Source organism: Bidens hawaiensis, unplaced genomic scaffold (genome assembly GCF_021521415.1).
Source record: "Bidens hawaiensis isolate Kalapana, Puna unplaced genomic scaffold, B.hawaiensis_p1.1 tig00001093_1, whole genome shotgun sequence".
NCBI classification, from domain to species: Eukaryota; Viridiplantae; Streptophyta; class Magnoliopsida; order Asterales; family Asteraceae; genus Bidens; species Bidens hawaiensis.
In genome coordinates, this window is record NW_027491064.1 from 297,959 (window position 1) to 316,411 (window position 18,453).

The 18,453-nt window shown below is 35.1% G+C and overlaps 3 protein-coding genes across 3 annotated transcripts; all 3 read right to left on the minus strand.

Annotated features, from left to right (window-relative positions):
• Positions 1-6,742: 6,742 nt before the first annotated feature.
• On the minus strand, positions 6,743-7,867 carry LOC143559713 (protein LURP-one-related 15-like). Its single transcript, XM_077048207.1, has 3 exons — positions 7,631-7,867; positions 7,014-7,244; positions 6,743-6,940 (listed from the first exon to the last, which is right to left on the minus strand). The coding sequence occupies exons 1-3, from the start codon at positions 7,865-7,867 to the stop codon at positions 6,743-6,745; spliced, it is 666 nt and encodes a 221-aa protein (XP_076904322.1).
• A 3,041-nt stretch (positions 7,868-10,908) lies between these two features.
• On the minus strand, positions 10,909-12,312 carry LOC143559535 (protein LURP-one-related 10-like). Its single transcript, XM_077048076.1, has 3 exons — positions 11,723-12,312; positions 11,429-11,647; positions 10,909-11,198 (listed from the first exon to the last, which is right to left on the minus strand). The coding sequence occupies exons 1-3, from the start codon at positions 11,957-11,959 to the stop codon at positions 11,007-11,009; spliced, it is 648 nt and encodes a 215-aa protein (XP_076904191.1). The 5' UTR covers positions 11,960-12,312; the 3' UTR covers positions 10,909-11,006.
• A 4,197-nt stretch (positions 12,313-16,509) lies between these two features.
• LOC143559545 (protein LURP-one-related 10-like) lies at positions 16,510-18,100 on the minus strand. The gene is made up of 3 exons (XM_077048085.1): positions 17,842-18,100; positions 16,882-17,112; positions 16,510-16,804 (listed from the first exon to the last, which is right to left on the minus strand). The coding sequence occupies exons 1-3, from the start codon at positions 18,076-18,078 to the stop codon at positions 16,607-16,609; spliced, it is 666 nt and encodes a 221-aa protein (XP_076904200.1). The 5' UTR covers positions 18,079-18,100; the 3' UTR covers positions 16,510-16,606.
• Positions 18,101-18,453: the final 353 nt, after the last annotated feature.

Consider the following 18,453-nt stretch of genomic DNA (forward strand, 5'->3'; position numbering starts at 1 on the left):
ATGGTATTGGGAGGCACTTAACAATACCTGGTACACCCCAACAAAATGGATTGGCAAAAAGAATGAATAGAACTTTATTAGAAAGACTAAGGTGTATGAGATTGAACGCTGGAATGCCAAAGTGTTTTTGGGGAGAATTAGTCAATACTGCAGCATATCTCATTAACAGATCACCTTCAAGGGTGATTGAAATGAAATCACCTATGGAAGTGTGGACAGGAGAAAAGCCTGATTGTAGTCATTTAAGATTAGTTGGTCTTTGACATATTCTCATATAAGCCAGGACAAGTTGGATCCGAGGGCACAAAAGTGCATATTTTTGGGATATCCTGATGGAGTTAAAGGCTATAGGTTGTGGAGGCTAGGGAATGTTAGTCCCAAGGTTATTGTTAGCAGAAGTGTTGACTTTAATGAAAGTGTGTTGTATAAAGATGTGATAAATCTTTATAAAAGTGGTGAACTGAGAAGTAGTGTGGTTCATAAGGGTATGCAAGCTGAGGTGGAGCCAAGTGTGGACAATAATGATGATGAAGAAACATGAGTAAATGAGGAAACTTCTGGTACATCTTCATCAGGGTATAATCTGGTAAGAGATAGACCAAGGATAGAGATAGTGAAACCTATCAGGTTCAGAAGTGGTGAAGATATCTCTGCAGTAGCTTTCACTGTAGCAGAGCATGAAAGCTTGTATGAACCTTTGACCTACAATGAAGCAGTGAATTCCAAAGATAGAGACAAGTGGTGTAAGGCTATGGAAGAAGAGATGGCTTCATTGGAACCGGTAGATAAGCCCAAGGATCAAAAACTGGTTGCTTGTAAATGGATATATAAGGTCAAAGATGGAATGCCAGGAGATGAAGGTCCAAGATTCAAAGCAAGGTTAGTTGCTAAAGGTTTCACTCAAAGGGCAGGTATTGATTATGATGAAATTTTCTCACCAGTTGTTAAGCATACATCAATAAGGGTAATTTTTTCAATCACTGCGGCATGTGATTTTGAGCTTGAACAATTGGATGTAAAAACTACCTTTTTACATGGTTATTTGGATGAGGAAATATACATGGCACAGCCATTGGGGTTTATTGAACAGGGGAATAAAGATAAAGTGTGTCTGTTGAAGAAGTCTTTATATGGACTAAAACAGTCCCCAAGGCAGTGGTACAAAAGATTTGATGAGTTTATGGTTACTCATGGTTTTTTAAGAAGTTTTTATGATAGTTGTGTTTACTATAGAGAATGGAGTCCTAGAAATTTTATCTATCTGTTGCTATATGTAGATGATATGCTTATAGCATGTAAAGATAAAATGGTTATTGAAGAGACCAAGAGGTTGCTGATGTTAGAATTTGAAATGAAAGAATTAGGGGAAGCCAAAAAGATATTGGGAATGGAAATACAAAGGGATAGAAAGCTAAAGCAGCTTAAACTCACTCAAACTCAATATACAGAAAAGATATTGAAGGCTTATAGTATGAATAATAACGACTGCAAAGTTGTGTCAACCCCTATTGCAGCACATTTCAGATTGTCAATGCAAGATGCACCACAGACAGAAGAAGATATTGAGTATATGGGAAAGGTACCCTATGCTAATGTGGTTGGTAGCCTTATGTACTTAATGGTCTGCACTAGGCCTGACTTAGGGTATGCAGTTAGTCTGGTGAGCAGATTTTTGTCAACTCCTGGTAAAGCCCATTGGGAAGCTGTTAAGTGGATTCTCAGGTACTTAAAAGGCACTAAAGACTATGGTTTGTTGTTTGGGAAAGAGGTGGGGGAGAGTCAAAGTCTTGTTGAAGGCTTTGTTGACTCAGACTATGCTAAAGACCTTGATAAAGGTAGATCTATAATTGGTTATGTGTTTAAAGTGATCAATGTAGGCCCTTTAAGATAATCCTAAGATCCCTTTGTGTCTGTTTCGGTGAATTTCGATGCCAATAACATAAGAAGCATCTCTGAGATCCTTTATGTCGAAGTTATGCGAGAGTAATCGCTTCGACTCGTACAACATGTCTAAACTATTACTTGCCAATAATATAGCATCTACTTAATGGACAGGTATAGTAAACTTGCTCCCACTCATCTTGAGGTAGGTGCATTGATCCACTTGATTCTTTGCAAAACCTTGTTTATTTATGACTTCATCAAACTTTAGGTACCATTGACACGATGCTTGTTTTAACTCGTATATTGACTTCTTGAGCTTAAAGACTAGATGTTATTGACCTTCAAGTTTCTTCATGTACACTTCTTTGTCTAAATTGTCGAAAGCGGTTTTCACGTCCATCTGATGCAGCTATAAATCAAAATGAGCTACCAAGGCCATAACGATCCTTAATGAATCTTTTCGAGAGACAGGTGAAAAAGTCTCTTGATAGTCAATTTTCCTCTTTCTGAGTGTAGCCCTTTGCAACCAATCTCGCTTTATAGCGTTCAACGTTCCCATTTGGATCAAGTTTTGTTTTGAACACCCATTTACGTCATACGAGTTTGACACTGTTGGGAAATTCTACCAAATCCCAAACGTCATTTTTCCTCATGGATTCAAGCTCATCAATTATCGCATTATTCCATTCAGAAGACTGATCACTGCTTATGGCTTCGTTATAAGAGGTAGGATCATTAAGCTTTTCGGGGTCAGCATCAGTTAGGTGGGTGACATAATCATCAAAATTAGTAGGTCTTCTGGACCTGGATGACCTTCTAGTTGATTAGCGGGTTCAGCATTGTCTTGGTTTTGAGTGTTTGATGTGCCTTTATTTTATGTTATAACGGCATCTGAGTGTGGAGAAATTGGTGCAGTAGGTTCAATTGCATGGGTACAAGAGGAATAGCCGGAGTTACGATAATCGACGAGTCTTTCCCCCCGCATCTTGTATTTCTTGCAATTCTTCATAAGGGTTAGTGCTGCTCCCACTGATCTTGTAATCCTCCAGGAACACGACACGCTTGGTTTCTACAATACGAGTGACATGGGAAGGACAATAGAAACGATAATCCTTTGAATTTTTAGGATAACCGATAAAGAATCAGGTAACAGTTTTAGGGTCAAGTTTCTATAGGAAAGGGTTATAAAGTTTTGCTTCAACAATACAGCCCCATACTTTCATATAATTAAGACTTGGTTTCCTTCCTATCCAAAGTTCATAAGGAGTTTTAGGGACAGACTTAGAATGAACTCTATTGAGTATATGAACGGCTGCTTTTAAGGCTTCAGTCCAGATAATAGAGGTAAATTAGTGTTGGCTAACATACTGCGTACCATATCCATGAGGTTTCGAGTTCTCCGTTCAGCGACACCATTTTGCTGAGGAGTACCTGACATGGTTTATTGGTTCACGATCCCATGGCCCTTACGAAACTCATAAAAATGGACCAGGGGCCTGACCCACATCAGTATGTCTTCCATAATATTCATCTCGTCTAGCTGATCTGAAAATTTTTATTTGACGATCTAATTGTTTTTCAACTTCAATTTTATAATCTTTAAAAGTTGTAACAGATTCAGATTTTTCCTTAATGAGATACTGGTCCATATAGTGGGAATAATCATCAATGAAAGTGATAAATGAAGTATGTCCAGTTATGCCAGCAATGGGGTAAGGACAACTAATATCAGTATGAATGTGTTCTAATAAATTAGAACTCCTAATGGCGCCTTTCTTATTTGCTGATGTCATTTTGCCTTTAAGGCATTTGACACATTTTCCAAAATCGGTGAAATTGAGATGTGGTAAGACTTCATTCTTCACGAGTTGGGCTAACCGGTCTCGTGAGATGTAGCCTAAACGTTGATGCCACAACAGAGAAGAAGAAGTCTCTAAGTCTCGTTTCTCTTTAATCTTTGTGAGTGATTCGTTAATATTACATGACAACAAATATTTAGAAAAGTTATCATCTAGTTCTAATCTATAAAGACCACCATCCAAAAAGCCATAACCAAACACTTGAAAATTAAAAGAAATAGTAAGTTTGCTATGACCATGAGAAACATCAATACCGTCCATGTCTAACTTTGGTCCTGATACAAGATTCCGAGTAATCTCAGGAATATATATGGTATCCTAAAGTTTAATACATAAACCAGTTTTCATATTAATTGTAAAGCTCCCACAGCCTTAACTTCAAGTTCTTTATCATTCCCTAGTTTTAGTGTTCTTTGGTTTCTTTCCAGCTTCTGGATTGAAAGGAATCCCTGAGTAGAATTCATCACATGAACCGTAGAACCAGAATCAAACCACCATGTATTAGCAGGTACAGTTAAATTATAGGACTCAAGTATCATATAGAGATCATTATCATTACCTTTCTTAGCCAGCCGCTCCTTAAAGTCTGAGCAGTCATTCTGCTTATGAATGTACTTCTTACAGAAATTGCAGAAAGGGTTTCCAGTGGAGTTCTGAGAGCTGGATGAAGCACCTGTATTAGTCTTCTGAACTTTAACAAACTACTTTCTTGGATTATTGTTCTTCCTCTTCTTGGAACTGGTGGCAAGGTAAGCAACTTCATGTTTATCCATATTCACACGCTCTTCCTCTTGCACACACATAACAATCAGCTCACTTGTAGTTCATTTGTCCTTCTAGGTGTTGTAATTGATCTTGAAAGCTTCGTAGGCAGCTGGAAAAGAGGTCATGATGAAGTGCACCAGAAAACCATCACTGATCTCCATGTCTAATCCCTTCAGCTTATGGGCCATGTCGTTCATCATCATAATTTTCCCACGAATGCCACTCCTTCCATCGTACTTAGTAGTCACCAGCTTGAGAATAAAAGTACTAGCATGCGCCTTAGACGTACCTTTGAATTGTTCCTCCACAAAAGCCAGATATGTTTTAGCATTTAGAGTCTGGAATGGATCCTCTTACTGGCATGCTAACGGAGATTTTCATAAGCATTAGAGGCATGCAGTTGCATCTCTTTCATTTTTCGAACAATAAGTGCTGAGAATGAATGCTTTCATCAGTTAGTGCTAGAGGTTCATCCTCGATTAGAGCAAAGTCGAAATTCGGGAAGGAGAGATTAAGCATAAAAGACTCCTTCAGACATCAAAGTTATCTCCAGTTAATGATGTGATTCCACCATTCGGAGCTGTTATTGGAATTTATATGAGAATATTAAGATACTAAACTAAAAGAAACTAAGAGTGATCTAGGGGAAAATTAAACTAAAGCAAGCATAGATAAGAACCATTTACATTATGAAGCTGTGATAATAAATGTCTATTATTAACCTCAAAATAATAGAATAATAATTTAAAAAAATCTACTTAAATAAAAATAAATCACCTTTGGGCAAAATTACATTTTATTTAAGTATATGCGCAAAAAAATTGTAACACATCACCTTTGAATAGAAGTGAGACAACCATTTTAAATATGCATGAGTTAGTTTTGCTTGATATAGATGTATCACACCACATTTGGGTAGAAGTGATACATTTAAATCATGTTACTAACACGGCTTGTATTTAGACTTAAATGATATGTTAGATATAACACATCACCTTTGGACAGAAGTGTACATCATCATTCATTCAAGTTAAGTTTTCTCTATGTTTTGTAAAATTCAATTAATATGTATGTTTATATTTAAAGTATTTACAAAACATTGATTCAGTTAATAGCAAACCAACTATTAGCGTGAATCGAACTGTTCACGAAAAGAATAAATTTTAATCTCGGGAATTTGAGTTTTATGGTTTGATGTGTTTTCCGGAAACTATTTTAACCATAAGCGCATACATCCATAAGTCCATAAACAGTTACTTAATGTTTCAACTGAATTCATAGGGATTGTTTATTTATCCAAGATTTGATTATTTTCGTAACAATTCCTATATTTAATTTTTCCAGAATTCGAAATATCTTGGGATAAATTTCAATCAAAGATTTTGTGAAAACATTATAACAATCCAGATCTTGAACAGATTATATGAGATTTTCGAAAAACTGTGATGAACACGAAAAACATCATTAATTTACCAGATTTTGAATACTTTAGGTTTATATCAGATACGGATTTTTAAAAACCGAAAAAATTGTTAGGTTTTGTTTGTATTCGGATTTTAATAATAAAAATATAATAAATAAAACGAATTAATAAAAAACCGAAAATCATCTTAGGGTTTATCAAGTTTTAGTCCATGTCTTCAGGTTAGATCATGAGTTAATGGAAGACATGAAGAACTAATTAATCAACACCGCTCAGATACTATATGTTGATCAGTTCTTCATGTATTTAATAGAAAACATGAATATTATGATAAACCTATAACTAAAACATACATGTCACAACAGAGAGAGAAGCCACGGCTAATGAGAAAGATCCAGACAAAATGATAGTAAGCTTTGTCGAGTTCCCCTTTAGAATGTATATTAGTGATGGGATTAAGGTTCTTGCGAAACCGAATAATATAAAGGGAGAGAGGATGACGAATTTCTAAGTCAGGTTTAGGGTTATGTTGTATGATGTTAATTAGCTTCACCATATACTTATATACATTCAAAGGAAAATCATTGATTAGCAAGAAAGGGTAATTTGGTCCATCAACAATTACTTAGCTAATATAATAATAAAGTATAATTAATTAATCTTGATCTATTATTATATAAATGATTATATAAATATACATATCCATATATTTATTCTTACATAAAGAACTTTAATACAAATGACAAGAGTATAACACTTGTCTAATAGACGACCACACGTGAACCGTGAATAAAAAATGGAAGTAACTTGACTAGGACGTTAAAGCTGCACCAACAACATCAACGACACCTCCGGCAGCTGCATCCGCAACAGACCCATGTTTCACATCTGGGTTCTCCATTGCATCAACAATTGCCAAAAGTGCAACCACACATGCATAGTCCATGTTAGCTTGAATTGTCACGGTGAATTTGTTCTTAGCGTATTTGGAAGTTTCTAGTTTATGCATCTACAAGAATTAATCACATTATTAATTAGTTTCGGTATGAGTTACTAAACTCAGTAACAACTAGAAATGCTACTTGGGCTATAGCTGTTGAAGAATCTCTCATATAAATAGTGCAGTTTCCCTTCGACCAGCTTCCTTTGATTCTCAAATCACAATCATCGTTGCTACTCATTTTGTTTGCCAGTGTCACGCTAACATTGGTCTTGAACTGGATCACATTTTCGGTTTTTGCGCTAAATATTATATCTGAATCTGCTTTGCTATCACCCCTAAATGCATTCCATGTACCATGCATAGTCAAATACTAGAAATAAATTATAGTCAATCTCAATTTCAGTGAAGCCATATAAAAATTTTAAAGTTGGTATATCTCAATGTGGACTTCAGCAGCAAAGCTTAAAAGCAAACCAGAGAACAACTAGCAGGGGCGGATCCACCGGTTCACACAAACCGAATGATAGTTAAATATTTTGTAGAAATGAAATAAAAAATTTCCAGTGAACCCATAAATATTTTAGAGTTGGTGTGGTGGTAAATTTCTTGTTCATTAAGCTCCTTTGCTTGTAAGGTCAATAGGTTCGATTTCTCTCTACACCCCCCTCCCCCGGTTTTTTTTTATCGAACAACTAAACTTGTATTATATATATGCATCGGTCACAAAGGATTTGAAACGTCGAAATGTAAAGTTACCTTTTTCCGTAGCATCATGATGGGTTTGCCGTTACCATCAAGTAGCACACTCTGACGGTGGAAACTTGTGTCACATGGTCTTACTTTTAGTATGATACTATGGTTAATATCAGTGATAACAAGGTTTCTACAAGGATACTTATCGACTATGATTTCAAGTGGTTTTGGTACGACGAACTGAGGACCGACAACGGAAAATGGAGGAAATAAAGGTTCATCACTAGGTTGAGCCATCATCACAAACTAACACTAAGATTGTAGTTCTATGATGGCATATATATATTGTCCGGAAGCTGTGGTGAGACTTTTATTCTTATAACATGATAGCTTCATTGAGCAATTAGTTGACTTGGTCATAACATTTTTCAACCAATCACACTTACCACATATTTGATTTTTTTTAATTAAATAACTCCATTAAATCTTTATACGCGTTTGATGGTTAAGCTAGTGAATGCTCATCCGTCTACGTGGCACTGATGTAGCAATACTTTTTGTTAGTTAACCCTCACCCTCCGTCAACTACACATGGTATTAGTGATATACAATCACAAAGTTGTTAGCAAGTAAATAGAATATATATATATATATATATATATATCAATATATTGCACTGCTAGTTAAATTAAAATGCCTGATAGATACATAATTGTTTAAAGGAAAGGTATTATTAAAGTTTAGGGGTAAGTTTAGGGGTGAGGTCATATGAGAACGTACTCTATCAAAGTTTAGGGTTAGAAACGCAAATTAATTTAAAAAAATGAAAAACAATAGTCAATAGCTAATTGTCATGTGGACTAATACAATAAATTAGGTAATCCGCTTTCTATTAAATTCATCAGTGAATTTTCTCTCGACAAAAAAAAAACAAGTTTCTTTAAATATCATTTTAGGTAATCCGCTATGTCAATTTTAGGTAATCCGCTTTCTATGTCATTATTATTATTATATATAATAATTACAAACTTTCGTTCCGGTAAGTGCTAATTGGGTCATTAACGGCACCGTATTGTTTCTTTAATTTTATATTTTTTTTTTGTTTTAGTTCTGGTCCGTGACAGACATAACGAAAATCGAACGAATTTGTGTAGACTCACTGCATTTGGTTTTAATTTTGGTACCGTAAACAATGTGAAGGAAATCAGTCAAATTTGCGTAGACTCACCGCCTCAACTTTCGGGATCGACAATGTTCGAATCTTCCCAATGCCCGAGTGCTACCGACTGACGCCACTCAATTGATCCAACTCAAACTGTATATGTTTTTGTTTTATTTTTGGTTTTTAGCAAGGCCGGCCACATATGGCAAGGTAGTCGACGGCAAGGTAGTCGACGGTCATAGGCCAGACTACCCGCTAGGCCCGGATTTTTTTTTTTTTTAAATTATTTGTATTTTGATGAAAAACTATATCTATATTTAATGTTTTAACACAATTACAAAACAACTAACTTGATTTAGTGGCAAAGAGGTATGACTCCCAACCCAAAAGTTGTGGGTTCTAGCCTCATTTGAAACATGTTTTAGCCTATATTTATACATTAGTTTTTTAAACAACCTAAATCATAACCAAGAAAGCTAATTCAAAAATTAAATTGTTTAAACCCAACAAAATACTCTTTATTTACTTTAGGCCCAAAATATTTTTCGTCTTCGGCCCAATTATTTTTTTCAATTTTCGGAGCCGGCTCTGGTTTTTAGTTCCAGTATCATAACGCACTTAACCGAAACCGACCGAATTTGCTTTTACCGTCTTAACGCTCGGGACCGACAACGTTTGTGTTTATCATCGCCTGGTTTTACCAACCTGCCCGGCGCAACGTTCCAGATATAACACTTGTTTTATATATATATATATATATATAATATAACAACTTCAAAGATTGTATTGCATAATAGGTTGTACGAACTACATTGTGAGTTATAAACACTGGGTTTTGTAATTTTTGCCACTACCTAACCCACTGCTTCCAAATGAGTTCCAATCCCATATTTCCATCTGCGTCTTTGCTTTAACACCACGTGTTGTGTTCATGCCAGAACTCCACTTCACTTTCTTCTGTTTGCACCATGTTAGTCTGCCTTTTCAATTGATAATGTGATTCTCTACAATTGATGTGTGACTCCTTTGAATTGACGCCTTCGACTTTGGGGATAATGAAACCCCTGGTGATAATATTAGGAATATCAGCCAACCAAGCAAGTTCCAGCCTTCCCAGCTATACATTTTAATTTCTTTATGTATTGTTTCGAATTAGATTGACCTAAATGCATATGTTTTCATTCTTTTAGCTTTGCTCATAAGTTTTTAGCCCGTAAGTAGAATATATATATATATATATATATATATATATATATACTAGTTTTTATCCCCCGTATTACAGGGGTTGTTTTATATTATTTTTTCTAATATTTATCTGTTTTATGAATTTTTATTTTCTTTATTGTATGAAAGTTAATAATATACTTATGGTTGATGATAAATTGTTTCACAAATAAATGAAACATTATAACCCGGTTTAAAAGATATATGAGTTTCATGAGACCAAAGACCCGTTTATTTTTTTTACTACAAATTGATTTTTTAATTATAAATAAAATATATCTTTTTTTAAATAAATCATATATTAATTTTTAGTATATCCCTACTTTATAGGATTTTATATCAAATATTTTGTGATATTAGTTTTTAATTTAATGAGATGTTGTAACCCGTTTAACAAATATGTGGGTTTGATATGACTCATACATTCCCGTGAATTAGGGTCAAATGCATGAGAAGTCTCCATTTAAAAATCAAGCAAATCTGGTGACTCCAAAAAAGGGAGAGCGACCACATCGCGACACCTAGGATTTTTGGGTTTTCGTTTATATATATATATATATATATATATATATATATATATATATATATATATATATATATATATATATTGCACTCCTAGTTAAATAAAAAAACGGGTAGATGCATAGTTTTTTTAAAGAAAAAGTATTATATATTAAAGTTCATAGGGGTCGTATGATAACGTACTCTATCGAAGTTTAGGGTTAGAAACGCAAATTAATTTTGAAAAAAAAAATGAAAGACGAAGTCAATAGCTAATTGTCATAGGGACTAATACAATAGGTAATCCGCTTTCTATTAAATTCATCAGTGAATTTTCTCTCAAGAAAAAAAAAACATGTTTCTTTAAATATTAAAATTATGTCATTTAATAACAATTTGAAATACAAGATATGGAATGCTACAATATTCAATTGCTAGCTTGGTGAAGGAAAAAAAAACACCGAATATAAAAATTATTATAGACTGCAAACACCTGGGAACTTAAGTTCAACAGCTCCAGGAATTGCTCTTAAAGTAAAACTACGCCAACATTCATGGCTTTAATCGCTTGAATCCCAGTCTAATAGCAATTTTAGAACATTGTTTCTTATCAATGTCAATTTCCATCGCATTAACAATTGCAAAAAGTGCAACCACAAATGCGTAGTCCATGTTAGGTTGAATCGTCACCATGAATTTGTCCTCACCGGACTTCATTTTCCTCAAAGTTTGCGGTTCATGCATCTACAAATAATAAGTGACGGATGTGGTTTAGTTAAGTATTAAGTGAATGAACTAGTGAAATGTATACTTACATGTAGCCAAAAGTTGCAATCCATAAATTTTTTATTTAATGTTATTTATACCCAAAAATCCCAATCACTACCCATAAAATTTTGATTAAACCCGGATCGCCCCAAATTAAAATAAATCCTTGGTCCGCCGAAATTACTATTAAAAAGTAGAAAACTTACTTGGGCTAGTATTGGTGTTGAAGAATCTCCAATGGTGTAGTTTCTCTTCTTCCAGCTCCCTTCGATCTTCAAACCACAATCATCGTTGTCAGCCAATAACACGCTGATTACATGGGTCTTAAACTGGATCATATGTTCTTTTTTTGTTCTAAATATCATGTCTGAATCGGCTATACTTTCACCCCTAAACGCAACCCACTGTTTGTGCACACTCATCATCTAGAAACAAAATTTAATATAGTCCATTCAATATGGCAAGACTAAAAAAGTAAGAAAATAAAAAACTTTAGTTACCTTCTCCCTGAGCATCACAATGGGTGCATCTTTGGCGTCAACCAGCAACCGCTGACGATGGAAGATTGTGTCACATGGTCTAACTTTGAGCAAGATTGTGTGGTTAGTATCTGTGATCACAAGGCTTCCACCAAGGTACTTCTCGATTATAAGTTCACGTGAATGTGGTGCAATGAATTGAGGACCGATCACAGAAAATGAAGATTCAGCTGCATGATCACCGGGTTGAGCCATCATATATCGGTCACTGATCAGATTACAGTTCTACTTAAGATCATGCATGGGTTGTGGAAAACTTTTTAAGGTGATAACTTGGTTGACCTGTTCGTTTCCTTGGACCAAGTGTTGACAATTCGAAATTAATTGCACCCCTGTGAGTAGTTGACATGTTACATATTTATACATGACCTTCAACTTGGTACTAGATGTTGTCGACTTAATAGCTATGTTCACGTTTGTAATAACATATATATATGATTAATACACAAAGTGACCTATTTAATGTACGACAGGAAGGGGTTGGTCGGTTGAGTGTCATGACAAAGAATAATAATTATAAGCCGGGACCAAAAAGTGTGTGGTATTGCAACTATAACTAGGACAACGCGGTCCGTAGTTAAGATACATTTTAGGTTCACATATGATGCGTTGTTGTGACTGAAAATGTGAACATAAGGTATATATATCGGTAGATGTTATTGCTTGGTCAAAGGATATTCATTTAGATATAAATTCTTAGAACTATTAATTATTATTTTGGTACAATATGTACTTAATGGGTCGAGAGATTAGAAACAAGATGAAAATTGTCAATAGTAGTGCAGAGTCAACGAAAGTCAACTAATAAAAATCAATTCGTCGTTGTGCTATGTTGTGTTATCTTATTATCATGGGGGAAATTTATGTAATTTGGTTAATTAATGAGTTTCTTAACATGTCAAGATGGTAGTTAGTTGTTTGTTAATAGATGTATTAGGGCTAATTAGTTGTTAACTTATCATTTCAATTCATTCGATCAATAACATTAAAACTGTTTGGAGGTTGCTTCTTGATTATATTTCTTTGTTGTTCTATTGTAACATTTGGTATCGAAGCCTGGTACACGGCTCAGTTTAAAGTTTAAAGAGAGAGAGGTGATAATCATTTCAATTGGAGATTAAGATGGTGTCGATTAAAGCTCTACTATTGCACCAAGGCGTCGTTGATGCATTAGCATAAAAAGCAAGGTTACTAGTGAATCTCACCAATAAGGAAAAGTCGAGAAGGCTTACACTGCATTTTTGATTTTTTATTTAAGGGTTTAGACAAGAAAAGATAAAAAAAATATTCTTTTTTCATTCTTGAGTTTTTTTTTTAAGAAAAGAAGTTAGGTGGAGTCTTTCCCACGTTCGAAACCAGCAAACTGTGCAGCTAAAGACAGGAAGGCTATGATTGAGACAACTGGGTGCATATTGAACTAAAAGACTCCTCTCATCCGGTCTCAGCGTGAGCTGCCAGGCCGACAAGCGACGATCTGCGACGGGAAAACGGGAGAGTTGAGACAGAAACAGGGTTCAAAAGTGAATGGAAAGGGAAGTTAGGGCTTTATTTCCTTCAAAACTTTCCAGTCAAATCTGGCCTGATTGTGAAAGAAAAGTTTATAGCCCATTACCATATTACTAATTTACCATATCTCGAATTTTCTTTTCCATGTTCCTATGATATAATGATAAATATATATATTTTCCTTGTATATTTTATATAATATTTTATTAGTTTTTGTTCGTTTTTAGTTAATATTTGTATACTACTAACTTAATTGTGTTTGGTAGGTTCCAGAAGTTGATCGTAGTTGAAAATGGCGAAAAATGAGTCAAAATAAGCCTAAACGAGAAGCCGGAACGCATCAGGAAATGAACCGGAAAGAAGAACCAGTCAGACCGACCCCTTATGAAGCACGCCGCGCCGCACGATCAGCTATCCTATACATGGTGGCGCGGCACGGCCATACCAGTTTTCCAGGAAGTTTTCGAATTTGTTCAGTTTTGGGGCCACTTCATTATAAGTACATCCTTAACCTTAACCCGAAAAATACCTTTCAGCCACCAGACGGATTTGAAGTTTCTTAGAGCTTATCTTGGAGTTATTTGGCAGTTTTGAAGGCAAGTAATCACGCGGTGAAGAGCTTTACGTTCAAGATCGAAGAATACGAGTTTTATCGCCTTTAATCTTTCGTTTCTATTCTTTTTCACCATGATTTCTTTTATTATTATTTTGTTTGATTTTAAGATGCTAGGCTAAACGTTATAGATTGCCTAGGCTTATGATGAACCTTTGTTAAAGTTGGATTTTATTTGGATTTTGCTTTTCGTTATGGTTTTATGAATCAGTAAATAGTTTGGTTTTATCTGATTGATGCATATGTGTACTTGGTTTTGTTTGATGAATATTATTGTTCCACATAATCCTTAGTGATTGTTTCATATAATAGGGTTTTGTTAGGTCATCTACTATGTGTTTTTGACTAGTTTATGATTGAATTCGAATAAGATCATAGGAATATAATTATTAGTCAAACGAATAAAAGTGTGCTGCTAACCTAGAAAGCTGTAAGGTGATAGTTTATTGCTAGATCTTTGTTAATTGAGATTGCTAGATTTAGTTCTTCGTAAGGAGTCCGTCTAGGTTTGATTAATTAATATTGTCTAGCTAGTCAATTAAATTTATCAAATTACCTTTGATTTCCATGTTGTAAGGTAGGATTTCAATATAGAGGTACTCTTTCAGTTTCATAATTAATTAGTAACCGTAAGGGAGTTTAATTTACAAAACTGGTGTGTCTTAAAACTTATTAGAAACCCATAGGTTTCTTCTTGAGAAGGGTCAGGGGTCCTGTTCGGGTTGTCTTTTGAGTATCTATTTTACGATCACAGCTTCATAAAAAGTAGTTTCCAATTAATTGATAACTGCAACTTAGGGGATTCAAGCCTAGGTGGTTTTTTATCATCATCTGATCAGTCAAATTATTATCTTGTGTTTTTTTTATTTGTCTTTTCTTAATTAGTTATTTTATTAGTCTAATATTAATTAATTTAAAACCTCCCCTTTAATAATAATAAATAAATAGTCATTTAATTTATGTAATTTAAACAGTCTCGTGGGTTTGATATCCGGACTTACTTAGTTGTACTAGAGTCGACTGGTTCACTTGTCGATTATTAGTTTTAGTTAAGTTAAAAGTCTAGAGTTATTACTTAGTATCTAGATTAGCATAATTTAGTTGATAATTATTTGACTACTTTTAGCACATCAAGTTTTTGACGCAGTTGCCGGAGACTCTTGGCGATTGCGTTATTTACTTCGATTAGACTTATCTGCCACATATGTGCTATTTGCTTTATTTTATTTTCGTTTGAGTCGTAGGAGTCTAATTAAGTTTTAGTTTATTTTTATTTTATTTTTAAGTTTTATTACCGGTCTACTTACTTGGCCTCTTGCGTTTTCAGATGTATGCCACATTTTCGTTCGCAAGGACCACCACTGGATAATCTTGGACCTTCATCTCCGTTGAAGTCTAAGGCAGTTCATCATCATCAGAGTCAAGTTCATCACCGTTAAGTTCGGAAAGTTTACCAGGCGTTCAAATGGCTGACAACAGAACAGTAGCCGCGCAAGCTTCCGATGGTTTCACCGGAAACCATTCGTCCATCATTATTCCCGAGATCGACAACCCGAATTCATGGCAACTTCCATCATATGTCATGAACTCTCTCACCCAAGCTAACCAATTCCATGGGCGTGATGACGAAAATGCACCAACACACATTAACCGGCTCAACAGCATTCTTAAGACTTTTAATTTACAAGGTGCTACTAAAGATGCAATTTTCTTACATTTATTTCCATTTTCACTTGCAGGACAGGCAGCTCTTTGGCTCGGCACGCAACCAGTATGAACATTCACTACTTGGGAGGCGCTTCGTTCAGCATTCATAAAGAAGTACTTCCCGCCTGCTATAGCATCTCATCTTCGTGATCAGATCCACTCCTTTCACATGGAGCCGTATGAACATTATTATCAGGCATGGGAGCGCTTTCAGAATTTATTATCTCGGTGTTCACATATAGGTCTCACTCCATGGGCTCTTGTTGAGAAGTTTTACAATTAGCTAAACTATGAGATACAAACTTGTTTCGACACTATGCGGGTGGTAATCTGATGGATCGGAAGAATGTTATAGAGTGCAATGAATGTTTGAACGTTTTGCTCAATCAGAATACGCCAAAAGGCTACGTCACGGGAATTCCATTTCCGTGACTAGTACACCCCATCTGCCCGAGGTGTGCACCAGGTTAATCTGGACACTAGTGTGGCTACTTCTTTGGAAAGTTTAGCTAGAAAGGTGAAGGAGCTCAATGCCAAAGTTGATAAGTGTGAGTTATGCTGGGGTGGTCCTGGTACTTAGGAGTGCCCATTGATGAATCAAGAGGTGGACTTTGTTGCCGGTTAGAACAGGTTTTCTAACACTTATAACAACAACCTTCAATGTTATTTGTTGTTTGTATAAACAATAGAAAGTGTTTTATTTCAAAATGAGTTGTGGAGAGTTGGTGAAGAAATGGGTTAAGTGACCCTTTTATAGGGTCCCCATTTCTCCAACTTTACATTTCGTCCGTACTAAGGTACGTAATACACCGAATATTAGCAAATATAAATACATACACAATCATAATAATAATATAGACTATTAGCCCTACAATACATAAGTAATCTTGTTACAAGTATATGTGTATAAGTACAAATATAAAGAACTTTAAAACACATGACAAGAATATAACACATGTCAAACAGACGACCACGCACGTGAATAGTGAAATAAAAATGGAACTAACTGGACTAGGACGTTAATTAGTTAAAACTGCACCAATAACATCAACGACACCTCCGACAACTGCATCCGCACCGGACCCATGTTTCGCATCTGGATTCTCCATTGCATCAAGAATTGCCAAAAGTGCGACCACACATGCGTAGTCTATGTTAGCTTGAATTGTCACGGTGAATTTGCTCTTAGCGTACTTGGAAGTCTCTGGTTTATGCATCTACAAGAATTAGTCACATTAATTAGCTAGGTTCAGCATGAGTTACTATTAAACTAAATAACAACTAAAAATACTACTTGGGCTATAGCTATTGAAGAATCTCCCATAAAAATAGTGCAGTTTCCCTTCGACCAGCTTCCTTTGATCCTCAAATCACAATTGTCGTTACCGCCCATTTTGTTTGTCAGTGTCACGCTAACATTGGTCTTGAACTGGATCACATGTTCGGTTTTTGCGCTAAATATTATATCTGAATTTGCTTTACTATCACCCCTAAATGCATTCCATCTACCATGCATAGTCAAATGCTAGAAATAAAATATAGTCAATCTCAATTCCAGCAAACCCAGTGATATTTAAAAATTTTGTAGAAATGAAAGATAAATTTCCATGAACCCATAAATATTTTAGAGTTGGTGTGGTGGTAAATTTCTTGTTTATTAAGCTCCTTTGCTTAAAAGGTCAACATGTTCGATTAGTCAAAACTGTTCTGCATAAAAAAATTTAGAAATTTCCTTATATATATTTATTCCCATTTCACTACTTTTAGCTTTCAGTTAATATTTTTTTATGGTTTGGGTCTAAACCAAAAGTTAGTATAAAAGTCTTGCTTTTTGGGTCTTAAATATGTGATATATATTTAATACTTCACAATTCACATTTAAACTGAACCACTCTATCACAATTTTATTTTGATTATTTCAAAAGTCAGACCGTTCATCATATTTCAAAAATTAATTTGGTTAACCGTCACTACAAATGCAGCGGTTCGGTTAACATTTGATTATGGGACATCTTTAGCCATAACCAAAGCCGATTTAATGCTTAATCAAACCTTGACCATAATTGTTAGTTAATACGTTTGGAGGCAGTCCAGATATCAGATATCAGTTAATTTTAGCCGTCCGCCCGACTCAATTAGCCCAAAAATTATGACCTTTGGTCATGAAAATTTGACAAACAAAAGAAATGTGAACCAATTGGTAAAAAACCATGGACCCGTCACTAAGATTTGAAACGTCAAAATTTAAAGTTACCTTTTGCCGTAGCATCACGATGGGTTTGTCGTTAGCATCAAGTAGCACGCGCTGACGGTGGAACCTTGTGTCATATGGTTTTACTTTTAGTATGATACTATGGTTAATATCAGTGACAACAAGGTTTCTACAAGGATACTTATCGACTATGATTTCAAGTGGTTTTGGTACAATGAACTGAGGACCGACAACGGAAAACGGATGAAATAAAGGCACCTCACTAGGTTGAGCCATCATCACATGCTCACACTAATTAAGATTGTAGTTCTATGAGGGCTATATATTGTCATGAAGCTGTGGTGATGTTTTTAACTTTTTATTCTTTTAACATGATAATTTCGTTGACCATTTAGTTGACTTGGTCCAAGAGTAGAGTCGGGTGCGAGGAAGCAACGTCCAAATTTAGATATTGAGTGGTTGCCAATTCTTATCTTCAACTTGATGCTACATCTCGAGTTATATTCATGGCACATGTGCTTGGGGGGGGGGGGGGTGCGGTATTAAACTGATAAATGGAATATCATGTTTAATTAATTAATTTGATCATCAAATTAAGTATGAATGCCCTTGTAATAAACAGCACCAACATGCAACAACCAGCGTTAAACACCA

What these genes read in the sequence shown, in the direction of transcription:
- LOC143559713 (XM_077048207.1), bottom strand. Translation starts at nt 7,867, where the DNA reads ATGATGGCTCAACCTAGTGATGAACCTTTATTTCCTCCATTTTCCGTT. An exon ending in TCATGATGCTACGGAAAAAG is followed by an intron (nt 7,245 to 7,630) that starts GTAACTTTACAT and finishes ATTTATTTCTAG; the next exon opens with TATTTGACTATGCATGGTAC. An exon ending in CTTCAACAGCTATAGCCCAA is followed by an intron (nt 6,941 to 7,013) that starts GTAGCATTTCTA and finishes TAATTCTTGTAG; the next exon opens with ATGCATAAACTAGAAACTTC.
- LOC143559535 (XM_077048076.1), bottom strand. Translation starts at nt 11,959, where the DNA reads ATGATGGCTCAACCCGGTGATCATGCAGCTGAATCTTCATTTTCTGTG. An exon ending in TTGTGATGCTCAGGGAGAAG is followed by an intron (nt 11,648 to 11,722) that starts GTAACTAAAGTT and finishes TTTTGTTTCTAG; the next exon opens with ATGATGAGTGTGCACAAACA. An exon ending in CAACACCAATACTAGCCCAA is followed by an intron (nt 11,199 to 11,428) that starts GTAAGTTTTCTA and finishes TATTATTTGTAG; the next exon opens with ATGCATGAACCGCAAACTTT.
- LOC143559545 (XM_077048085.1), bottom strand. Translation starts at nt 18,078, where the DNA reads ATGATGGCTCAACCTAGTGAGGTGCCTTTATTTCATCCGTTTTCCGTT. An exon ending in TCGTGATGCTACGGCAAAAG is followed by an intron (nt 17,113 to 17,841) that starts GTAACTTTAAAT and finishes TTTTATTTCTAG; the next exon opens with CATTTGACTATGCATGGTAG. An exon ending in CTTCAATAGCTATAGCCCAA is followed by an intron (nt 16,805 to 16,881) that starts GTAGTATTTTTA and finishes TAATTCTTGTAG; the next exon opens with ATGCATAAACCAGAGACTTC.